The following is a 20,041-nucleotide window of genomic DNA, read 5'->3' on the forward strand; positions in this document are numbered from 1 at the left end:
GGGAACCTTAATTAGGTCAACAAACCTACAATAGCATTGTGCCAAGTAGTGACTATCTTCAAAAAATCATTTAGAGCATTTCTTTTTACTGACATAATAATGCCAGTTATAAAACATAACTGTATTAACTTAAACATAGAACATAGACATAGAATTATTGTTTTTTTATATATTGATATTTTGTGTGAGTGTGTTGCCTGTGTGTGGGTGGTTGTGTGTTTCCAAAGGTACTGTGATTAGGTCTCACCTTGCAAAAACAAGCTAAAATTAATTGTCTACACTAAATTCCCCCTAGTTGTGAAAAAGTGAGTAAATTACACAGTTAATTACAATGAATTATCTAATGTATAAATAAATACAATTTACTGTGGAAAACAAAGTGTCTGAAAGACCATCTTTCTTAACTCTTATTCCATAGGTTTTCATTTGCCAAAAGTTTATCTCGTCTCAGTTCTCTTGCCTCATGTGTCTCCACTTCTTTAACTAATATTAAAAAGAAATGACTTCCGGTCACTCTGTTGCATCACACCTGAGTGAATTCAGGGTAACGGTAATGTGAATCATTCTCACCACTGGGATTCTCTTGTAACAGTCCAGCCGATGGCTTATTTGCAGGAGTTTCGGAGACCGTGGTTTCTATGCTTTTTTTGCGCTTCTTAATTAAGATGCCACTGCAAAGGTTGCTCATGCTTCTGTGAATCTCTTTGCGGATGTTATCGCTGGCCAGCACATACAGAATGGGGTTAATAGCACTGTTAATGGTGGACAGACCTAAAGAGATACTATAAGGTGTGTAGAGGGCTTGGTGTAAGCTGCAGTCCTTTTGTAAAATGTCAGTGAAATGAAAACTGATTGCCCGTATCAAAAGGATGATGTGGTAGGGGGCAAAGCAGACCAGGAAAAACAAGATGACTGCCAAAGCAAGGTTACGGACTTTACATTTCTGCTCTGCACTCAAACCATGGCTGGCCATCACCTTAGCAAAAATAGCATGGTTGGTAAACATCAGGAAAAACAAAGGAATAAGGAAGCCAACAACAAAGCGAGCGTAGTTGAATCCAGTCAAGGTAAATGTGTTGTGCCTGGGCTCAAAGCAACGTTTCTCATCTGTGTTCTCAGTTTCACCTTCTGTCATAGTAAACACTGGCATATGGCCCAGTGCCACTACCATCACAATTATGAAACTGACCATCACAGCTCGTTTTCTCTGCCTCAGACCTCGAGATTCCACTGAATACACCACAGCCAGGTAACGGTCCACAGACACACAGCACAAGAGAAAGATGCTGATGTACATATTGTTGAAGAAGATGTAACCTGTGACTTTACAAGCCAAAGAGCTAAAGTGCCAGCGATGACCACTGTTTACATAAATAGCCCATAAAGGTAGTGTGCCTAGATACATCAGGTCACATGCAGTCAGACTCAGAAGGAAAACGCCCAACACATTCTTCTGCCTCACTTGGAGAAAAGTGAGGTAGACTGTGATTATGTTGGCAGGTAAACCCACGATGAGAACAATGCTGTACAAAACCAGGAGAGGAATTTGGTCATTTTCAAATGGAAGGATGCAGATTTTGGTTGAGTTTGATGGAACTGAAGAGGATCCATTCAGCACATCCATGGTCACTAAACATTAGAGACCTAAACAAGAGGCCACAAAAGAACAGAGAGTAAATTAGTAATCTGTGTTGTGAATAGTCCTAATTTAGAATGTAGAACATTCTCAATGTGACATTTAGATGTAATAAACGTAACAGCAATAAAATAAATTAAGATTTTTTTGTTTTATCTGAAAGGCCTGTTATGATTTGCTTATGGAACTTTTTTTTTGTATCTCCTGTACAACATTTATTTTTAGTTTAATTAGGGCCGGAGTTGAAATACAAAGTGAACAGAACACCTTTTCATTATACGACACCATGCACTCACTCGCACTTAAGGCAAGTTAGAGTAGCCAAACCAGCTCCGCTATGTTTTGGAGGGCGGAAGCAACCCACACAGACACAGAGAGACCATGCCAAATTCAAAGACAGTGATTGGAGGCAAAGTTGGAACTCCCCAGCGTCTGTGTTACAATAGATGTCTTACCTCATTTCCTTTGGCTTAGTAACGTTTTTCAGAAAGAACTCACTTAAATTACCCATTTTTGGCCAGTTTCAGTTCTGACAAAACAGTGTGCTGGGGTGGTGGATGGCATGTAGTGCTAAAACATGTGGCCAAGAGTATGTAGACACCTGACCATGAGCTTGTTGGACATCCTATTCTGAATATATAGACATTAATATAGCTTACACTCTTTTGCAAAGGCTTGGGAAGATTTTGGAGTGTATCTGTGGGATTTTGTGTTTATTCAGTTAAAGAGCACTTGTAAGCTTAGGCACTGATGTTGGATGAGAAGTGGTTCCCACAAAGTTGGAAGCATCATTCATTTTATTTAAACATGGGTTCACATCTAAAACATACAGTATGAACTCATTAATTATAAAGGGCAGACCACATCCGGCCCGCGAGACATCCCTAACCGGCCCGCATGAGGTTCGTGGCAATTAAAAATTAGACATAAATAAATGTACAGTACATCACACATACAATATAACAGGATTGATTTTGACGGGAGCGCTGTGTCTTTAAATATCCGCAAGTTTCGTTTTACGTGTGTGCGCGAGTGTATCGGGCTTCACCGTTCACCGAGTTTTTAACAAGACACGAACTTCTGAAGTATTTATTTACTGAAGTCAGGTGTAACGCTGGTTAACGATCACAATTTAGGCTCTAAATCGCTGTTATGGTACTAAACTCAGAAATACATGAAGCTTCACTAACTAAACTGCAAAAGCAACAAGGATAAAGTTTAACACATCCAGAACTGAAGCAGTCAGGACCAGCTTTGTGATTTTAATAAGAATATTCAACAATAACAAAGGACTGAAAAACAGCAAATGAGGTGATTATACTAAAAAAAAATAGTGTAAAGTTTAAAAACCTTTTGTTCACATTTGTTTTCTTTGTTTGTTTTTTTTGCATTTGTTTGTTTAAATAGTAAACTAACGTAACAAGCCGTAGCCTAGTGGTTAGGGTACTGGACTAGTAATCAGAAGGTCGCTGGTTCAAGCCCCACCACTGCCTGGTTGCTGCTGGCCCTTAACCCTCAATTGCTCAGACTGTGTACTGTAACTTTATTGTAAGTCACTTTGGATAAAGGTGTCTGCTAAATGCTGAAAATGTAAATAAAGAGATAAAATTAATATTGAGCAGAATTAAGTTCACCTTATTGGTCCGGCCCTTCACAACAGTCCCAGTTTCTTATGTGGCCCCTTCGAAAATTTAATTGCCCACCCCTGATAAAGGGTGTTTTTTTCTTTTGGTCATATTGTTATGTATGCAGTAAGTGACATTTGGGGGACATTTTGAGCATATCTGAATATTTGAATGTTTACACCTGCTCATTCATGTAACTGTCCAATCAGCCGTGTAATGCTTAAAATCAAACAAACTCAGGTCAGTTTTAGTTAATGGTAACATTTAAACAGCAAAATATGAAAATTAATCTAATTGACTGTGACATGGTTGTTGGTGCCAGTTGGGTTGATCTAAGTACAAACTTGGTTGGTTTATATCCCAACGTTTTAATTTTTCATCAAAACAGTCTCTAGAGTTTACACAGAATATAAGACACAAAACAACATCCAGTGAGCAAAGGTTTAGCAGGTACAAACACTCTTGATGATGAGAGACACATGACAATGGCCCAGACTGATTCAAGCTGACAGGAAAACTGAACTTAAATAACCAGCGCAGACCACATTTTATTTCACCTCTTCCAGCCCAATCTGAGGCTACAATAAGCATGTAGAGTTATTTAAAAATTAAAGATAAGTTTCTTGGTCTAATAAATTTGATTGCTAATACAAATAAATGCATAAATTAGACGCTTGTATTTTCAGTAAATAATGAAGCATTGTTTGCATATAATGCACACTGGTTTATGGCTCAACAGTAAAACAAATGTGTCTAAAATAGTCTGAAATAATGAAGTATAAAAATATTTAGAAGTCTGATTACTTAATGCACCGAACATATTTGAGTAAATATTAAAATGTATACTATAAAATAAAATAACATAAATAGCTGGTAGCAATTTCACTCAATTAAGACTAACTCTAAATGTTCCTAATGTAAGTAGAATTAGTTATTAAAAGTATTTATGTATATCTTATAAAATGTTTACACAATGTAAAAACTTAGTAATTACACTGTTTTGTTTAGTTTTAGGTTATCCTTGAGTAATATTTAGTATTAATAGTAAATAAAATAATACTTACTGTAATGAAGCATGTGCTGTAGATAGTCTACTGTCTTTTCATTTTTAACACTAGCAAAAAGTGTTGCGGAACACACAAACTTCCTCTAATCAAAACCACAATAGTGCGCATCGCTTTCCTTTAGGTAACGCCCTAGTATAGTATTTCTTTTAAGCCCTAGTATAGTATTCTGTACAATCTACAGTCATGCTGTTTAAATACCCACAGTGAAAGATGGAAAATAATCAGTACACATTTTTGTTGGATCATGTTTATTATATAAATATGTTACTCAGACAATTATGTTTGTATTTAGATGCCCTACTGGCTGACAGACCCTGGATCAAACCCTGGATCCCAGTGGTAGTGTTTACCTTTATTTGTATTTTAGATAGAAAGCCTGCTTGTTGCAATCTAAATCTGGCCACATTTTTCTTTATTTTTCTATTTACTATTATCTATCTATTTATTCATTTATTTTTCTGTTACAAAACAGAAATGTGAATAAAATAAATGACATTTGTATTTATTGTACAAAGGGGCAGCTGTAGCCTAGTGGTTAAGGTACTGGTCCAGTAACCAGAAGGTTGCCGGTTCAAGCCCCACCACTGCCAGGTTTCCACTGTTGGGCCCTTGAGCAAGGCCCTTAACCCTCAATTGCTTAGACAGTATACTGTCACAGTGCTGTAAGTCGCTTTGGATAAAAGCGTCTGCTAAATGCTGAAAATGTAAATGTAAAAATGTTTACATTAAAACTGGAGATGGGAACGTTAATCTGTGGCAGTAGCCATGCTGTACACACGGAGCTTTTTCATTGTGACGCGAAATTCCGTTTCCAGTCATTTCTACGAGCAACAAAACCGGAGGTTGGTGTGAGGAGAGTTCCAGAAGTGTGTAGCCGGTGTAGCGTTGCTCATCTCTCTGCCTCTCTGCCTCATTTTTAGTAGTACAGTTTTAATTCAACCGAATTATCATGGCTAAGTGGGGAGAAGGAGATCCTCGGTGGATTGTTGAAGAGAGAGCGGATGCGACTAATGTGAACAACTGGCATTGGTAAGCAGAGAGGAGAAACAGCTAAGCCGGCGTGGAGCTGCTGTTAGCCATGTTAGCTAACCGTGCTTTACCATCAGTCGGTAACCTTATCACAGAGATTTAAAAAACGAACTGTCAGCTGTATACTTCATATCAGCCAATCTCTTTCTATGATGCTTTATAACGGTATCTGTGTGTATTTACTACACGTGGCTTTATTGGGCAGTTGCCTTAGCAGATAGCTTCGTAGCTACACATATATTAATAAAGGAATGGACAGTTCGGAGCATCAGGACACCTCACCTCAGTTGGCGATGCATTTTGTTAACAAACAGCTAATAACACTGTGTTAATATTGATTGGGAATAAGACCGACATTACTGTGCTTCCATGTTTTATAAGCGAGCTAACTGTTTTGTCGTTTTTTTTGGCTTGTTCGGCTGTAAATATGACGATATATTTCACTATACTGTAAGAGACTGTGAATAAACGATGCTTAATCGCGATATTTGCAGCATAAATCGGCTTGTAACATATACTTATACATATAATTACATTTATACCGACAGATACTTGGTCAGATGTTGTGTGAAACCTCACTGCTTAAAGCATTAAACTGACAAACAGCTAAGAATGGTAAAGACAAAAACACTGTGCAGGTTATCCATGTTTTTGGTCAGTCCATATTAGATGAGCTTAAACCCAGAGAAGTCGGTTGCACATCTGGAGGGTTGCAGTAGTCTTGAAGCATGTTTTATGGCAGACTGTATTGGGAGAGATTTAATGTAAAAGTTGGCACCCATAAGGAACTATAAAGATGCCATGCAGCATTGTTAAATGCAGCAGCTATATTTTATAGGACCCATGTATAAGGTGTTTTAAATATTTAAATGGTGTTTTATTTCTTGTGTTAAATTAAATAAAACTGCCTGTGTTCCAAGGTGTAAAGTTGGAAATCTGTCATTTGGATTAATAACGCCAGGTATCTTTGTTATTTTTTTCTGGTAGGACGGAGAGAGATGCTACAAACTGGTCTTCAGAGAAATTAAAAGAGCTTATGATGGGGCTAAACGTAGAAAACGATGAAGGCAAGTGTGAGGTCACAGAGGTCAGCAGTGTAGAAGGCGAAGCTTCCATCAACAACCGGAAAGGAAAGCTTATATTCTTCTATGAGTGGAATTTAAAGGCCATATGGAAAGGTAAGAGTGGGCGCTCATGAACCTAGACTAATTGAATTTGTTTAAATAGAATTTAATAATTGGATCATTATAATAAAGATATTCCAGGTTTTCTGTTTATTTGGAACTTGTGTAAACCAGTGGTTCCCAAAGGGGAGATGTGGAGTTATTGACGGTGGGTGCGCAGCAACTTATGTGAGAGAGGTTATTCTGCAGTGGCCTCAATAAAGAAAAATACAGGTTAAAGCTGGACGTCAAAAATGAATCACGAGTGGCGGTCTCGCAGCTGCAACCTTGATTTAAAAAAAAAAAAATCTGCATCACAAAGAAAGCCCACACCAGTCCCTAAAACGATGTGGGATTAGAAAGGTGTAATTTGTTCAGGGAGCTGGTTAAGTTTTAAAGCCATTTTGTGCATATTGGCAATGTTTGTTGAAAATATGTTGAAAGCAATGAATGCTGTTACACAAAATTTAAAATACAGCCGCTCAGGTGGCGCAGCGGTAAAAACACACACTGTTCACCAGAGCGGCCACATGAACAACGATCTCTCTCTCAGAGTAGTGCGATTATGACCTCTGCTGGCTGGTTGGTGGCGCCTGCTCGGAGATGGGAAAGGAGTGCGGTAGAGGGTGTGGCTCTCCATACACAGCGCTGTACTGCACTGCACTCGTCAAGTGTAGGTGATAAGATGTTCGATTGCTGTGCACGTGTCGGAGGGGGCGTGGAGCAGCCTCGTCCTCCCCAATCGGGAGCAGGGACCAGCATTAGTGAGAGGATGATTGACGGGCAGAAATTGGATGCACTAAAGTGGGAGAAAAGGGGGGGGGTGTAAAATACATAATGCATGTCACTTGTGATAATTCCACTGTAACAGTAATTGGCTACTTTATTTTGTGTTCAATTTTGTTTGTACGGAATACACTGTTTTGGAAGCAAAAGACCTGTGTGTCAGAGTAGGGAGGGAGGGGGGGCGAAAATATTCTCATGATTTAGAAACCATCGGTGTAAACAGACAAGCAATAGAATTACACCAGTGTTTTTTTACATTTCATCCAGGCTTTTTTAATTGGAGTGTGTTTATATACAAATATACCTAAGAACTGCAGATTTTAGTAATCATTTGATAAACAAGTTAATATTCATGATTCATGTTTTCATGGTGTTTCATGATGTTTTCATGGTTCCAGTCTGCATATTTTACAGCTTTAAAATTAAAGGCATAAGCAGCATACAAGTGCCAGATTACTGGGCTAAAACCCAGGTGTCTGTTAGATTTTGCAGTATAATTATCTAATTTGTATTACTTGTTTTTTGTAGGGACCTCAAAATCAGGAATCAAATACAAAGGAAATGTCGAAATTCCAAATCTGTCAGATGAAAATGATATGAAGGACCTTGATGTGAGTAACCCAATAATACAAATCTATTTAATTAAAGACTGATTTTATTTGTTTAATTATTCATTCAAATAATTGTAATTATAATCAATCTATGTTTTTTGTTTTTGTTGGGGCGCAGATCAATGTGACTCTTTGTAAAGATGAGCCCGACACACCACTTTATAGTCTCATGAGGAAGGAAGGGGCAAATAAAATCCGTGAGGCACTGAGCAGCTACGTTGGGCTTCTTAAATCAGGTCAGCCTTTTTTTTGTTGTTGTTGCTTATTGTTTTGTTTTTATGTTGGTTTATCATTTGATTCCCATAAAAGTAACATTTAAAAAAACTCTTATTAGTCTGAAAAACTCCTATTAGTGTAGAACATGTTTACACTGCAGTAACAGAGTAAAACCACTAGAGGTCAATAAATAAAGTCAGATTGAGTACTGGATGCAGTAGTAAATAGTAAGGACAATACAGGGTTGATGGAATGACCTTGTCATATTTACATATATTCATGCACAGTATAGTTTTTTTTCCTGCATGCACCAGCCTCTTTAAAATCTGGGGTCAGAGCACAGGGGTAGACATTGTACAGCGCCCCTGAAGCAGAGGGACCTAGAGGGCTTGCTTAGTGGCCCAACAGTGGCTGTGATTTGAAGCCAATAATACAATGTCAAGAATTTTTTGACAACATAAATCTATCAGTTTATGAAGTAGTGCAACAATCTGTTGTTTAAAACTGGCAGTTTGTAATGTAACATTTTACAGTTTAATGGTGTAGGTGTGCAAATTTGTGATGCACTTTTCTGATCTTTTATTTGTATTCTGTTGCAGAGTTTACACAGGGTATGATCCTACCCACAGCCAACGGTGTAACTAAACAACCAATAGCTCAAGCAAATGTCAAAATGGACAAGACTAAAGTAAGCACTAAACTGATATCTATTCATTAGTTCCTTTGACCAACAAAAATACAGAATAATAAGAAAACAATAATAAAAAAAATAATGATATGAAAGATTAGGCAAGTATGGATTATATAAGTGTATTTTTTTTGTGATTTAACTGTTCAGATTGGCTCCAGTGGCACAGCACCTCCTCCCTGCACAGGAGTCAAGATTCCCACTTGCAAGTTCTCTCTGACTGATACTTTCCTTACTTCCCCTGATGAGCTTTACAGAGTGTTCCTCAAACAAGAAGTAAGTCATGTTTCATCCTGTATTACTTGAAAGCTGTCAAGTATTACAGCTTAATCAATCAGACACAGATATTGAGGTAATAAATCTGTCTGTCTGTGTAGATGGTGCAGGCATTTACACACACAGCTGCTGTGGTTGAGCCAGAAAAAGGAGGCAAGTTCCGTTTATTGGATGGAAACGTCTTTGGGGAGTTTCAGGAACTGGTGAGACATCTTACATTTACATTTTCTTCAAACAGTAGGAATAACAATAAGGACACACTGCTATAGTTATTGCTGCTCTGTCTGCAGTCATTTTCACAACGTATGTTCAGTGATTAAGAACGTGTAAGATCATGCTGTTGGTGTTCTCATGCACACTCAGTCAAACTCAGTGATTTAACATAATTGGTGTGACCATGTCTTGTTTCTTTTGTCCATGAACAGGGAAGATAATAATGAACTAAAATAGAAATGTACATTTTTATGTGATCAGTTTTTGCACGTGGATTTGAACAGTACAATATAAAAGCATCTTAAGTGTGACTTATTGTATATATACTTTTACATGATTTTGTATTGTCCATATCTATTTTTGGTGAATCTTTATAAATAACTGGAAATGTTTTTCTACAGGTTTCTGACGAGAAAATAGTCATGAAATGGAGGTACAACACATGGCCGAGCGGTAAGAAATTTATCCATAATGTATACTAATGCCTATATTTTTCAGTCAAATCAAAATAAAATACAGTGCAAACATTAAACAAAACATTAGACAAAGAGAACTTATTTAACAATGAAACACAATATGTAAGACAGGGGTCATCAAACTACGGCCCGATGCTTTAATTTGACCGGCCCCTTTAACCACAGCAGCAATACATGTTGTCTGGCCACTGTTCATCTTCGAACTCACAGTATTATAACGGGGGAAAAAATAACCGAGGAAACAAAAATTGGCCACCCGGAGTCTCAGTAGATTATACGGCAGCGATCCAACGGGTGGCGCTCCAAGCATGAGGGGAGTGATTGGCGCATCAATAGAGAGATGAGTGACCGCAGCCACTGAACTGTGTTGCGAAGCAGTTAAGTGGGATTTCGTTATGAAAATCCTCGTGTCCTGTGTTAATTTTATTAAAGCTAATGCTCTTAACTACAGGCAGTTTCAGGAATTCTTGTCTGAGCTGAAGATGTGCTTTACTGAGATCCGCTGGCTGAGTCGGGGCGAGTTTTGAAATGTTTTAACGACCTGCTCCTGGAGATCAACGCATTTATGCATCCAAAATCAAAACTCAAGCACATTGTTTAATTTTTATGCTTCTCTTTCCATTGTGAGCTCCCCGATCTCAATAAAACATGCACTCAAAGTAACTACCGTTTTCGACAGCATCTACATCTGTGAGCAGACTTTTTCGAAGTTGAAACACCTTAAATCTCCAACCAGATCCAGACTCACTGATCAACATTTATTAGCTACAACCCCTGGCAAAAATTATGGAATCACCACTCTTGGAAGATGTTCTTTCAATTGTTTAATTTTGTAGAAAAAAAATAAATCACAGACATGCCACAAAACTATCATTTCTCAAACTGTCAACCTTCTGGCATTAAGAAACAATAAAAAAAAGAAACAAATATAATAGTTGTGGTCAGTCACAATTGCTTTTTTTTTAGATCAAGTAGAGGAAAAAAATATGGAATCACTCAAATCTGAGGAAAAAATTATGGAATCATTAGAAAACACTGCACCATTATTACTTTGTTGCACCACCTCTGGCTTTTATAATGGTTTAAACTCTCTGAGGCATGGAGTTAACTAATGACAAACAGTATTCTTCATCAATCTGCCTTCAACTGTCTCTTGCTGTTGCCAGATCAGCTTTGCAGGTTGGAACCTTGTCATTGACCATTTTCTTCAATTTCCACCAGAGATTTTCAAATGGATTGAGATCCGGACTATTTGCAGGCCATGCCATTGACATTATATGTTTTCTTGAAGGAAAGTTTTCACGTCCTTTGCCCTATGGCAAGATGCATGATCATCTTGAAAAATGAAGTCATCATCACCAAACATCCTTTCAACTGATGGAATAAGAAAAGCGTCCAAAATTTTAATGTGGACTTTGGCATTTATTGAAGACCATCTCCCCTGTGCCTTTACCCGATATGCAGGCCCATATCATCAACAACTGTGGAAATTAACATGTTTTTTTTAGGCAGTTATCTTCATAAATTTCATTGGACAGACACCAAACAAAAGTTCCAGCATCATCACCTTGCCCAATGCAGATTCGCGATTCATCACTGAAGATCACTTTTATCCAGTCACCCACAGTCCACGATTGCTTTTCTTTAGCCTACTTTAACCTTGTTCTTTTCTTTTTAGGTGTTAATGATGGCTTTTGTTTGGCTTTTCTGTATGTAAATCCCATTTCTTTTAGGTGATTTCTTACAGTTCAGTCACAGACATTGACTCCACTTTCCGGCCACTTGTTTCTCATTTGTTTTGTTGTGCATTTTCTGTTTTCAAGACATATTGCTTTAAGTTTTCTATCTTGATGCTTTGATGTCTTACTTGGTCTACCAGTATGCTTCCCTTTTACAACCTTCCCATTTTGTTTGTACTTGGTCCAGATTTTAAACACAGCTTACTGGGAACAACCAACATCTTTTGCGACATTCCACAATGATTTATCTTCTTGAAGGAGTTTTATAATCCTCTCATTTGTTTCAACTGACATATCTTGTGTTGGAACCAATCTGCTTTGTGCAACAGCTCTCCGAGGTGTAAGCACTCTTTTTAAACTGAAGAATAATTAGCAAATCTAATCTGCTGCAGATGTTTTGTTTTTAAACTGCAAATTACAGAGTGATTCCATAATTTTTTCCTCAGATTTGAGTGATTCCATATTTTTTTCCTCTACTTGATCTAAAAAAAGCAATTGTGACTGACCACAACTATTATATTTGTTTCTTTTTTTTATTGTTTCTTAATGCCAGAAGGTTGACATTTTGAAAAATGATAGTTTTGTGGCATGTCTGTGATTTATTTTTTTTCTACAAAATTAAACAATTGACAGAACATCTTCCAAGAGTGGTGATTCCATAATTTTTGCCAGGGGTTGTATTATGACTGGCAGTAACAAATATGGAACCTGACGCTTACTCTCGTCAGGCAAAAGCAGGCACACAGTTCACACTGATTTTGTTAAGGAAACACTGTATGAGGAAGGATAATGGAAATTATTAAAATAAATAACATTTCTGCATTATCATTATGAACTACAATTATACAAAGCACAGACAATACATCCAGTATACAAAGTAAATAGCTTTTTTGGGTGTGTTTACTATTTCACCCGCGGTCCGGCCCCCCGAAACACTGAAGAACAGTAATCTGGCCCTTTGGTTAAAAAGTTTGAGGACCCCTGATGTAAGATATTGTTTACACTTAAAGGAGGAGGGACAGTGGTCAAAGCATGGTTCCTTGTCACTGCAGCAATCACAACCTCTGCTGGCCAGTTGACTTGACTGCACTGGGGGGGCGGCTAATCATGCAGTGCATGACTTTGCACAGATGATACTGTATTTTTTAAGATGGGTGAAAGGAAGTAATCCCTGGCTGCACAGAAGATTTAAGAACAGAGAACAAGTTTTTTCCATAAGACTAATATAGGCATAACTTGGTCCCTTAATTAAATTATATTTTAGAACACCGTGCTTTTACTCTAAAGTGCCTCTTGTGTAAAATGTTTTGTTAAATGTTATTCATTAATTTTGTCACAAATTTGCAGTAACAAAGAGAAACAGTATGGGCAGTCACTTATTTTACAGCACTGTATCTTATTCTCTTTTTTTCTGTATGTATGTCTGTTTGGGAAAACAGGGCACTACGCAACAGTGACGCTGACCTTTACAGACAAGGTGAATGAGACAGAGCTAAAGATCGATTGTCGAGGCGTGCCCGAGAGCGAAGAGGACCGCACACGGGAAGGCTGGCAGAGGTACTACTGCCAAGCCATTAAACAGACATTTGGCTATGGTGCACGACTCTACTGAGTTTCACCCACTGCAATTTTTGGCTGTTTTTCATTAACTTTTTTTGTTGTTCACATGTACAAATGAGAGGACCGGAACTTGACTCTATTGAATAGCAGACTTAGTATTGCTTCATCTTCATGTCTTTTTTCTGGTTTCTGTTTTTAAAATCCAAACATCGGAACAGAAAAAGAACTGGTAAAATAATTGACATGGAGAAGGAGAGAAAAGGTCTGAAGCTTTTTTTGTGTGTTACCTCCATATGTGTGTAATGAGAGTTTTTATTGTAGCATGATAATATAATAATTCCATCTGGCACTCTTAATTTCCTGTAATGACGTGCAGACAGAATGGTGCTTTTTTGGTTTGAGAGTTGATATGTTATGGCCGTTTTCTCAAACTGATTCATGTCAAAGGTGTAATGATTGTATGGACTAAGAAAAAATGAATGAACTGTTAAACCACTACATTAATCAGATTTTATTTGATTGGATGTGATGGTTAAAATTGTTGGTAAATTTAAGCTTAATTTCTGTATGTTTGTCAACATCATGATCTGTGTTATTACAATGTAAATTTTCACTGATACTTTTATTATTTGACAACGGAAGCTTAAAATAGACCATTGTATTGAAATATGTGTCAAAAGGCACAAGTGGGCATTTCTTTCATACGACTGCATTTGTATCCACAGAGGCTTTAAGTACTACATTCATTTTCCCAGCTGCAGGCTTTATTCAAATGTTTTTTTGTCAAGATCACATTCAAAAGTACATAGAAACATTAAAGTACACAAAATAATTTCACAATATTAATAGTAAATTGTTGTTTAAACAATGATATACCCTAAACCTTTAGAAATCTGATATTTATTTTACCTCTGCGTTAAGACCAGTTAAATACAGGTGAAACTGTTCTATTCACTTTCTTAAAATAAAGCCCATTGCAACAGTATTACTTGTTCTTATTTGCAACAGCTAATTGTAATTTCTGTTTTATCTCCTTGTATTGATCATTGTAACACCCATAGAACATTTTTACTTTAAATCTTAAAACATTACTTATTCATGTATAAAACTCTCTTCACCTCTGTGCATATAAACAAAGTGTACATTTCCTCTGAATTACATCGGGGTGATTCTAGTGAATTAACACAGATGTATAAACTTTGAGTCATAGTGAAATTATTAAATGTCAGCCATTGTAACATTTATGTTCAACAACAGTTATGAATCCAACAGAAAAAGAAAAAAAAGACAGCAGTTATTCTTAATATATAATTATCTCTTAGAAAGTAAACACTCTTGTACAAGGATTTAAAATGGTCATTCACAATTTTTTTACACAGCACTCACAAAAACCTATGTTTATAACAATTTCTATCATCAATTTCAGGGGTTCTTCTATCCAATCTTGGGGACCCCCTGCCATGTACAGTTTAAAGTGCAAAAAATTAGGTACACAAGACAGTTAAGACCACAAACTTAATAACTTGCTTTTTTTTCTACATTTTAGTTTTCTTCACATGTTAATTCTGCCTTTGTAGCAAAAATAAATTTCCAAATTAAAATTATTTCTGTGGGAAATATTAAAAGAAAAAAAAAATTGTTGGGTCTTCATAAGTATTGCTGCAGTTTTCAATAAGGTGAGCTAAGAGCAAATGAACAAAAAATGAGCAATTAAATGTGGTCAGTGATAATGAACACCGTTGCCATGTTTTAAGCATTTGTATATCTATTAAGGGTGTAACATATCAAGTGACTTGCCTTTAAGTCCCGTTGGAAGTAGCATAATTACGAGTTAAGTGCACTTAAACACCACTGGTAGTGTTGTGACTATTAGCCTGAGTTAAGAGCAAATACACGGCCACCAGAAGTAGCAGCTACATCAAAATTACTTTAGTCTTCCAATTTATTTTTACCAAAGCCACCTAAACATAATTTTGGAACTTCCAGGGATGGCTTAACGATAATGTAAAACCTGTCATTCCTAATTAGCATAAAGTGTAGTTGAAATTGTTAAGATTAAGAAACTTACAATTCCAGTACCCATTATTACGATGACTGGGTCTCCAAGCAAATGACAAGCTCAGACTCCTAAAGAAAAAAAAAAGAAATTTACACATTCACAATGAGGCAAAACTGAACCTATCCCACCTGTACAGCGTGAAAAGCATGAATAATCATCACATGAAGATATTTACTAATAAAAGGTATGAAAAGGTTTCCTACGCTAGAGGAGTCACTGTTGATTTCAGGCTCAGCATTATGTCTCCTGGACAGCATCTGCTTCTCTGGTGACTTGGCTTTGATGGACATGTTCCACTTTTTTCTACAATGAAGTTAAACATACTAAAAGCACTTTTTTCTAGAATGAAGGTAAACATACTAAAAGCACATCCACGGCAGTAGTTCTTAACATCTAAATCAGCTGGACTATGACAGTGAGCAAAAGCATGTTTCCTAAACCAAATATATTGATCATTGTATAATCATATAATATGGTCATGGGTCACAGCCTACAGTTTGAGAACCTCTGTTTATTAGTCTGATGTAGTGTAAATCACCAGTATTTCATACCCCTTGTGTTTGCATCTTCAGAAGACCAGTATGCATTGTGCTGTGGGGAGAAAAATACACGGGCAAAGCTCTCCTGCTGCTGTGTGGGTTTGTACCTGTGTTCATTACACTTCCCTTTGGTTTTGACCTCTGTAGCTGTTGAAGAGCCAGAGGCTTGTTCTGCAAGCTCCTTCAGGAAATCAAACAGCTTCTCAGACTCAATGCACTGTTTCCTATTGAGATTATACAAGACTGAATAAGGACACTTGATGGTTCTTCACATATTTGGTTACAGTAGTTATGTAAAACTTCGAACAGTTGTAATGTCCAAAATACTAAATATTAAATTAAAACTAGTCGCTCAGGTGGCGCAGCGGTAAAGTACGCTAGCTCACCAGAGTTGGGGTTTCGAATACATCGTATCGAATCTCAGCTCTGCCTTTCCGACTAGGCTGGGCGGCAGTATGAACAACCATTGGCTGTTGTTCTTAGGGGTAAGAAAGTCGGATCGTAGGTCCTCATAACTGGTGCGACTGCGGCCCCTGCTGGCTGACTGATGGCGCCTGCACAGGGCTGAGGAATAATGCTGATAGGGGTGTGGCCCTCCGTGCACAGTGCCTGTCAAGTATATGAACTCGACTCGTGCGGGTGAAAAATGCACTATCTGTACTGACTGTGCGTACCGGAGGGGGCGCATGTCAGTTGAGAGGCGTCCTCAGTCAGCGATGAAGGGTCGAATCAGTATAGAGGACGCATTCAGGGTAACTGGACACGACTAGACTGGGGGATAAAAATTGGGAGAAAGAAAGAGGGGAAAAAATATTAAATTAAAACTCACAGTATAATGAAAGTGTTGGGCAAGACAATAACTTTTTTTTGTAAATACTTGCATCACAAAACCCTACTGTTAAATAGTGGTTGTACCTTTGCAGTAAATTGTCACATAATAACATCTTTCTTAATGAATGTAACATGCATTTTGGCTTTTACTTTGACTTTTTGAGATGACTATCTTTTTATGCACTAGAGGACTAGGGTGAAATGCTTTTTTTCTGTGGTAAAGTGCAGATAAAGTTAGAAGAGACTAACTGATTATAGCTTTACTGATAAAATTTCACACTGACTTAAATTGCTTTAATTTTTAAATCACACTTAATTAAACGAATATTCAGCACTTACATGTGGTTGATAGAAATGACTCTGCTGTTCTTGGACTGGGTGATTAAGCTGGTTTTGGTAAGCAATGAGATCAAGAACATTTCCAGAGCTTTAGCTTAGCTTAAAGTTAAGAAGCATTACAGTACACCGAACAGCCTAACTTTGAATTACATTTCTGTAGATTATCAGTAAATAATAAAGGATACATATGATAACAGGAACAGCAGTGGCCATTCGTCCGACCTCTGTATCCTTCTGCATGATTTTCTTAATGCGACCCTGCTTAGACACCAACTCAGTAAGAGATGCACCACAGACGCTACTGTCTATCAACTTTACCAACAAATGACCGACAAACTACACGCATTACTCACAGGTGGAAATCGGACGTTGTACTTTCTTTTCTGTCCAGGCATTTCGATCCTTTAAATCCCCGTTTTCGGGTTACATTTTGAGTAATCTGACAGTTCGGAGGAGTTTGGTGTTCCATTTGTTTACCTTTGACAGGAAGTCGTGCCGCTCAAGTAAGGAAAAAAGCGGATAAGTAGAGGTGCACAAAGACCACGCCCACTACACCACGCCCTCATCTCATGCCGTCAATGGTAAACTATTCTGAACCGTTTCAGTTCAGGTTTATTATCATATTATTATCATAAACGAATAAAGTGACTTAGTGTGATTTTGTGAAACGTGCAATGAGAAGGCGACAAGGTTAGTGTACTAAAAGTGTTTAAATTCATTCAAATGTGCTCACATAAATGAAACGTACATCTTTACTAAGCACTTAGGTTGAGCAGTAACATGCACCTACTAACCTTCTATTTATTTGTTATTTATTTATTAGGATTTTAACGTCAAGTTTTACACACTTTGGTTACATTCATGACAGAAACGGTAGTTACTTGTTACACAAAATTCATCAGTTCACAAGTCTTTCATTTCAAACACAGTCATGGACAATATTGTGTCTCCAATTCACCTCATTGCATGTCTTTGGACTGTGGGAGGAAACCAGAGTTCCCGGAGGAAACCCACACAGACACGGGGAGAACATGCAAAGGACCCAGACCCCAATCCCTGCCACCTGGGGATTGAACCCAGGACCTTTTTGCTGTGAGGCCACAGTGCTACCAACTGAGCCACTGTGCTGCCCCACTAACCTTCTATAACATCTTTATTTAAAAAAAAAAAAAAACAACACCTTTGTTCTAACAATTTCAGCAGATTTGTTTCATTGTACTGTTGTCTGCTTAAACTAGAGTAGGGAAATGTTTACTGTGGAAGCACTTCTTTCTGTAAGTCGCTCTGGATAAGAGCGTCTGCTAAATGCCAAAAATGTTAATGTAGCATTTACATAGTGAGGCCTGCTGTGTTATATGGCTTGAAGTTGGTGGCACTGACAAAAAGACAGGAGGTGGCAAGCATGGACAAGAATAGGAAGAAGTGCAGGAGATAAAGATAGGAAGGAGAGATTGAAATTGTTTGTGCGAGTGCAGAGAAGGGATGAGAGTTATATCAGGAGAAGGGTGCTGAGAATGAATCCACCAGGCAGGAAGAGGAAAGGAAAGGCAAAGAGGAGGTTTATGGAGACATTGAGGGAGGACATGAATGTGGTTGATGTGACAGAAGAGGATGTTCAGGACTGGGCAAAATGAAGACGAATGATCCACTGTGGGGCCGAGAGAGGTTGAAATGTAACGCTTTAAGAGCAAGAAAATTGTTTTCTGCAGTACAGACTCTACAAAATATCCTTACTGACAAAGTATCTGTAAAAATAAAAATTGTAAAACTATGATTCAAATATTAATAAGTTTATACTACATAGCTAACTGCTGAATCAAGACACAAATTGAATGTAATAATAATAATAAGTTGGATTTATATATCGACTTTTTTAAACCCAAGGTCACTTTATATAGCAAAGGTGATAAAATGTGGTTGAATAGGAATTACTTTAAAACCATGTGATGGATTGGTGTCCTGTCCAAGGTGTACCTGGACCACATGGTAACATGCACTTGTTTCCTTCAGCCATTACATAATGCTCCACGAAGTATAGTTTATTAATGTTGCGATATGGCTAATTATACACAGCATATCCTGTGTGTTCAGCACTAAACACATTGTGCTAAATCTGTGTTACTTTTAAAGTGACAACCAAACCCAAACTCGGATTTCTAATTAACATTTACATTTTCAGCATTTAGCAGACGCTTTTATCCAAAGCGACTTACATTACAGTTACAGTATATAGTTTGAGCAATTGAGGGTTAAGGGCCTTGCTCAAGGGCCCAACAGCAGCAACCTGGCAGTGGTGGGGCTTGAACCAGCGACCCTCTGATCACTGGTCTAGTACCTTAACCAGTAGGCTACAACTGGCCCTATTAACGCCAGATGGCAGAATAACTACAGTGAGCGGTTAATCAGAAATGTGTTACAGTGAAATGACACATACAGGATTAGTGACATCTAGCGACATCTAGACTTAAATAAAGTCTTTATCAGTTCAGTAATGCCGCAAATGACCTAAGAAAATTTAGTATTTTAGGGTAGCAGGATATTTAGTTAATACTGTCATATCACAAATATTTAACCCCTACATAATAGTTGTAGGTTTTAATATCCTAAAACCTACAGCTAATTTGTAATACAAGACCAAAGTCTGGATACAAGATTAAAACATTAAGAACTCATAAACAAACCCCTGGGGCGGCAAGGTGGCTCGGTGGTTAGCACAGTCGCCTCACAGCAAGAACGTCCTTGGTTCGATCCCCAGGTGGGGCGGTCCGGGTCCTTTCTGTGTGGAGTTTGCATGTTCTCCCCGTGTCTGCGTGGGTTTCCTCCGGGTGCTCCGGTTTTCTCCCACAGTCCAAAGACATGCAAGTGAGGTGAATTGGAGATACAAAATTGTCCAGGACTGTGTTCAATATAAACTACCGTTTCTGTCATGAATGTAACCAAAATGTAAAACATGACGTTAAAAATCCTAATAAACAAACAAACATAAACAAACTGAAACTTATGGCAAATCAGCAAACCTGCCCAGCAGTGATGGCATAGTTACCTTTAAAAAGTAACTTAGTTACTTTATTGATTACTTGATTTTAAAAGTAACTTAGTTACTTTATTGATTACTTGATTTTAAAAGTAACTAAGTTAGATTACAAGTTACTTTATTAGTTACATTCAGCAGCTGCCGTAATGCAACT

The 20,041-nt window shown here is 37.6% G+C and overlaps 3 protein-coding genes across 5 annotated transcripts; 1 reads left to right on the forward strand and 2 right to left on the reverse strand.

Moving 5' to 3' along the window:
* Positions 1-523: 523 nt before the first annotated feature.
* On the reverse strand, positions 524-7,056 carry gpr132a (G protein-coupled receptor 132a). The gene is made up of 2 exons (XM_063007932.1): positions 7,026-7,056; positions 524-1,629 (listed from the first exon to the last, which is right to left on the reverse strand). The coding sequence occupies exon 2, from the start codon at positions 1,622-1,624 to the stop codon at positions 524-526; it is 1,101 nt and encodes a 366-aa protein (XP_062864002.1). The 5' UTR covers positions 1,625-1,629; positions 7,026-7,056.
* On the forward strand, positions 2,682-13,727 carry ahsa1b (AHA1, activator of heat shock protein ATPase homolog 1b). Of its 2 annotated transcripts, none has more exons than XM_063007606.1 (9): positions 2,682-2,947; positions 6,345-6,535; positions 7,835-7,917; positions 8,036-8,153; positions 8,733-8,821; positions 8,972-9,097; positions 9,199-9,300; positions 9,712-9,763; positions 12,965-13,727. In XM_063007606.1, exons 1-9 carry the CDS (start codon positions 2,943-2,945, stop codon positions 13,135-13,137), a joined length of 939 nt encoding a protein of 312 aa, XP_062863676.1. In that variant the 5' UTR covers positions 2,682-2,942; the 3' UTR covers positions 13,138-13,727. The 2 variants fall into 2 exon arrangements, with proteins under 2 accessions (XP_062863676.1, XP_062863675.1); XM_063007605.1 differs by lacking the exon at positions 2,682-2,947 and adding an exon at positions 5,094-5,357.
* Positions 13,728-13,827: 100 nt separating this feature from the next.
* Positions 13,828-17,330, reverse strand: LOC134325424 (dr1-associated corepressor). 2 transcript variants are annotated; one of them, XM_063007608.1, is made up of 7 exons: positions 17,207-17,330; positions 17,039-17,111; positions 16,854-16,941; positions 15,791-15,907; positions 15,348-15,447; positions 15,154-15,212; positions 13,828-14,766 (listed from the first exon to the last, which is right to left on the reverse strand). In XM_063007608.1, exons 1-6 carry the CDS (start codon positions 17,246-17,248, stop codon positions 15,171-15,173), a joined length of 462 nt encoding a protein of 153 aa, XP_062863678.1. In that variant the 5' UTR covers positions 17,249-17,330; the 3' UTR covers positions 13,828-14,766; positions 15,154-15,170. The 2 variants fall into 2 exon arrangements, with proteins under 2 accessions (XP_062863678.1, XP_062863677.1); XM_063007607.1 differs by having other exon boundaries at positions 16,854-16,947.
* Positions 17,331-20,041: the final 2,711 nt, after the last annotated feature.

Source organism: Trichomycterus rosablanca, chromosome 13, assembly GCF_030014385.1.
Source record: "Trichomycterus rosablanca isolate fTriRos1 chromosome 13, fTriRos1.hap1, whole genome shotgun sequence".
Taxonomy (NCBI): Eukaryota; Metazoa; Chordata; class Actinopteri; order Siluriformes; family Trichomycteridae; genus Trichomycterus; species Trichomycterus rosablanca.

What these genes read in the sequence shown, in the direction of transcription:
- gpr132a (XM_063007932.1), bottom strand. Translation starts at nt 1,624, where the DNA reads ATGGATGTGCTGAATGGATCCTCTTCAGTTCCATCAAACTCAACCAAA.
- ahsa1b (XM_063007605.1), top strand. Translation starts at nt 5,278, where the DNA reads ATGGCTAAGTGGGGAGAAGGAGATCCTCGGTGGATTGTTGAAGAGAGA. An exon ending in ATGATATGAAGGACCTTGAT is followed by an intron (nt 7,918 to 8,035) that starts GTGAGTAACCCA and finishes GTTGGGGCGCAG; the next exon opens with ATCAATGTGACTCTTTGTAA. An exon ending in GAGTGTTCCTCAAACAAGAA is followed by an intron (nt 9,098 to 9,198) that starts GTAAGTCATGTT and finishes CTGTCTGTGTAG; the next exon opens with ATGGTGCAGGCATTTACACA.
- LOC134325424 (XM_063007607.1), bottom strand. Translation starts at nt 17,248, where the DNA reads ATGCCTGGACAGAAAAGAAAGTACAACGTCCGATTTCCACCT. An exon ending in GTCATTTCTATCAACCACAT is followed by an intron (nt 15,908 to 16,853) that starts GTAAGTGCTGAA and finishes TAATCTCAATAG; the next exon opens with GAAACAGTGCATTGAGTCTG. An exon ending in GGGAAGTGTAATGAACACAG is followed by an intron (nt 15,448 to 15,790) that starts GTACAAACCCAC and finishes ACTTCATTGTAG; the next exon opens with AAAAAAGTGGAACATGTCCA.